This window comes from Dipodomys ordii, unplaced genomic scaffold (genome assembly GCF_000151885.1).
Source record: "Dipodomys ordii isolate 6190 unplaced genomic scaffold, Dord_2.0 Scaffold26, whole genome shotgun sequence".
Taxonomy (NCBI): domain Eukaryota; kingdom Metazoa; phylum Chordata; class Mammalia; order Rodentia; family Heteromyidae; genus Dipodomys; species Dipodomys ordii.
This window is the reverse complement of record NW_012267242.1, coordinates 14,213,177-14,215,963: the sequence shown is the minus strand read 5'-3', so window position 1 is coordinate 14,215,963 and position 2,787 is coordinate 14,213,177. Positions and strand designations below refer to the sequence as shown.

At 44.1% G+C, this 2,787-nt stretch overlaps 1 protein-coding gene across 2 annotated transcripts in view; it reads left to right on the top strand.

The window, feature by feature from the left end:
• The window catches only part of Nup210l (nucleoporin 210kDa-like), an 89,212-nt gene that overhangs the window by 35,626 nt on the left and 50,799 nt on the right, over positions 1–2,787 (top strand). For both annotated transcript variants that reach the window (XM_013015307.1, XM_013015306.1), the window contains exon 14: positions 189–334. In XM_013015307.1, the coding sequence (XP_012870761.1) occupies positions 189–334 (146 nt within the window). The remainder of the gene's footprint in view (positions 1–188; positions 335–2,787) is intronic.

Here is a 2,787-nt window from a genome sequence, read left to right as displayed (position 1 = left end):
TCCTGCCCGGGCTGGCTTTGAACCTCGATCCTCAGATCTCAGCCTCCTGAGTAGCTAGGATTACAGGCGTGAGCCACTAGCACCCGGCTCAAACTTCTATTTCTTTAGCTTGATTTCCTTGATAACTGACTGCTTTTTACCCTGCTGAAATCATGGTATATTTGTTTTTTGTTTTTTTTTACTCAAAGGTATTCAAAGACCTGGACCAAGTCATTGTTCCAGTATACACATAGCAGCTAAATCTTTAGGCCATACTCTGGTAACAGTCAGTGTAACTGAAAATGAAGAGTATTTGGAAAGCAGTGCCACAGTGGCTGCTTATGAACCACTAAAGGTGAGATATTTCATAGGGCAGTGGCCTTTCTTTCCATGATGTAACTGTGTGTACTTAGGGGCTGCCTAGCCATCTATGGAATACTGAATCAACGATACTACCACTTTTTTTTTTTTTGGTGTTACTAGAAATGAACTCAGGGCTGGGAAGGTGGCTCAGTGGTAGAGCACTTGCCTTGCATGCATGAGGCCCTGGGTTCGATTCCTCAGCACCACATAAACAGAAAAAGCTGGAGTGGTGCTGTAGCTCAAATGGTAGAGCGCTTACCTTGAGCTGAAGAGCTGAGGGACAGTGCCCAGTTCCAGAGTTCAGGCCCCACGACCGACAGAAGAAGAAAAAGAAAAAGAAAAAAAGAAGTGAGCTCAGCCTCACAAATGCTATTTATTTCTTTTTCTTTTTTCTTTTTTGGGGCCAACACCGGGATTCTAATGATACCCGACACTTTTGCTCATTGGCTAGTGCTCTCTCAACTGAGCCATACCTCCACCCCCAGCTTCACACATATGAGGGAAGTGCTCTACCACCTGTGTCCTATTCCCAGTCCACCAACCTCTCATCAAACTTGAATCTCAGGCTTCCTGAATAAAGATATTGAGAAATTGCTTTAACTGCATCAGCAAATTTTACGTATTCTCCCTTCTTTTTTTTTGAGGCATAAAATATGTATAGGAAAATACATTAAATACATAATCATTGTAGCAAGTAAGCAGTGGCTCACACCTGTAATCCTAGCTACTCAGGAGGCTGAGATATGAGGATCATGGTTCAAAGCCAGCAGAATAGTCCCTATGAGGGGAAAAAAAAGTCCTTGTGAGACTCTTATCTCCAGTTAACCACCAGAAAACTGGAAGTGGTGCTGTGGCTCAAGTGATAGAGCACTTGCCTTGAGATGAAGAGCTGAGGGACAGCGCCCAGGCCCGGAGTTCAGGCCCCATGACCGACAAAAACAAAACCAAAAATAGAAAAACTAAGCTTGGTATGATAGTACATGTCTATAATTCCAGCTACTTGGGAGACAAATGTAGGAGGAAACGACTTAGAAGATCATGATTTGAGGCTAATCTGGGCAAAAGCATGAGACATTTATTTGGAAAAAGCTAAAGAGTTTAGCAGGCACAAAGTCCTGAGTTCAATCCTCAGTATCACAAAGAGAGAGAGACAGATGGGGGGGAGTGAGGGAGGGAGGGACAGAAAGAGAGGAGAAGAAAAGAGAAGAAAAAAAGCGGGGCACAGGTAGCTCATGCCTGTGATCCTAGCTATTCAGGAGGCTGAGGCCACAGTTCAAAGCTAGCCCAGCAGGAAAGTCCATGTAACTCTTTATCTCCAATTAACCACCAGAAAACCGGAAGTGGCACTGTGGCTCAAGTGGTAGAGTACTCGCCTTGAGCTGAAGAATTCAGTGACAGCGCCCAGGCCTAGAGTTCAAGTGCCACAACCCAAAAAAAAAAAAAAAAGATAATCTCTTAATGAAAACACAAGGATCTTACACATCTAAATGGCATTCGGAGATGAATAAATGTGCAAATGAATGATGGAGATACACTATAATACTGTAAATATAGAGGATGAAAAAGTAGTTGTGGTTTGGAATCAATGTAGATGAATTAATGGAAAAGGTGACACATGGGCTAGGCTGCAGCCATGGCTGAGAGCTAAATTACTGTACAGATTGAACAACTTTCCAAGTGAGCAACTTGATGTAGATTCTTCTTAATTTGGAAATTAATGCCAATTTCTGTACATTCAGATAATTAGTTTTTCTGCTTATCTAAACTAGTTATAAAACTGTTGGGCCAACTAAGTATAGAACACCAGCTGCCAAGCAAGAGTTCAAGGTCCTGAGTTCAAGCCCCAGTACACACACACACACACACACACACACACACACACACACACAGTTGAGCCAGGCATGGTATGCCTGTAGTCCCAGAAAGATCTCTTAAGCCTAGAAATTCAAGATCAGCCTGGAAAACAGCAAGAGGGGGCTGGGAAGGTGGCTCAGTGGTAGAGCACTTGCCTTGCATGCCCGAGGCCCTGGTTTGATTCCTCAGCACCACATAAGCAAAAAGAAAAAAGCTGGAAGTGGCGCTATGGCTCAAGTGGTAGAGCTCTAGCCTTGAGCTGAAGAGCTGAGGGATAGCGCCCAGGCCCAGAGTTCAGGCCCCACGACCGGACCTAAAAAAAAAAAAAAGAAAAGAAAACAGCAAGAGGCTCTCAAAAAGCAAAATAATAACCAGAATCTGGAGTCTCCAACCTGTAACCTAGCTACTTAGGAGGCTGAGACCCAGAGGATCTCAGTTTAATGCTAGCTGAGGCAGAAAAGTCTGTGAGACTCTCTCTAATTAACGATCAAAAAGTCAGGCTTGGGCTGGGAAGGTGGCTCAGTGGTAGAGTGCTTGCCTTGCATGCATGAGGCCCTGGGTTCGATTCCTCAGCACCACATAAGCAAAAAG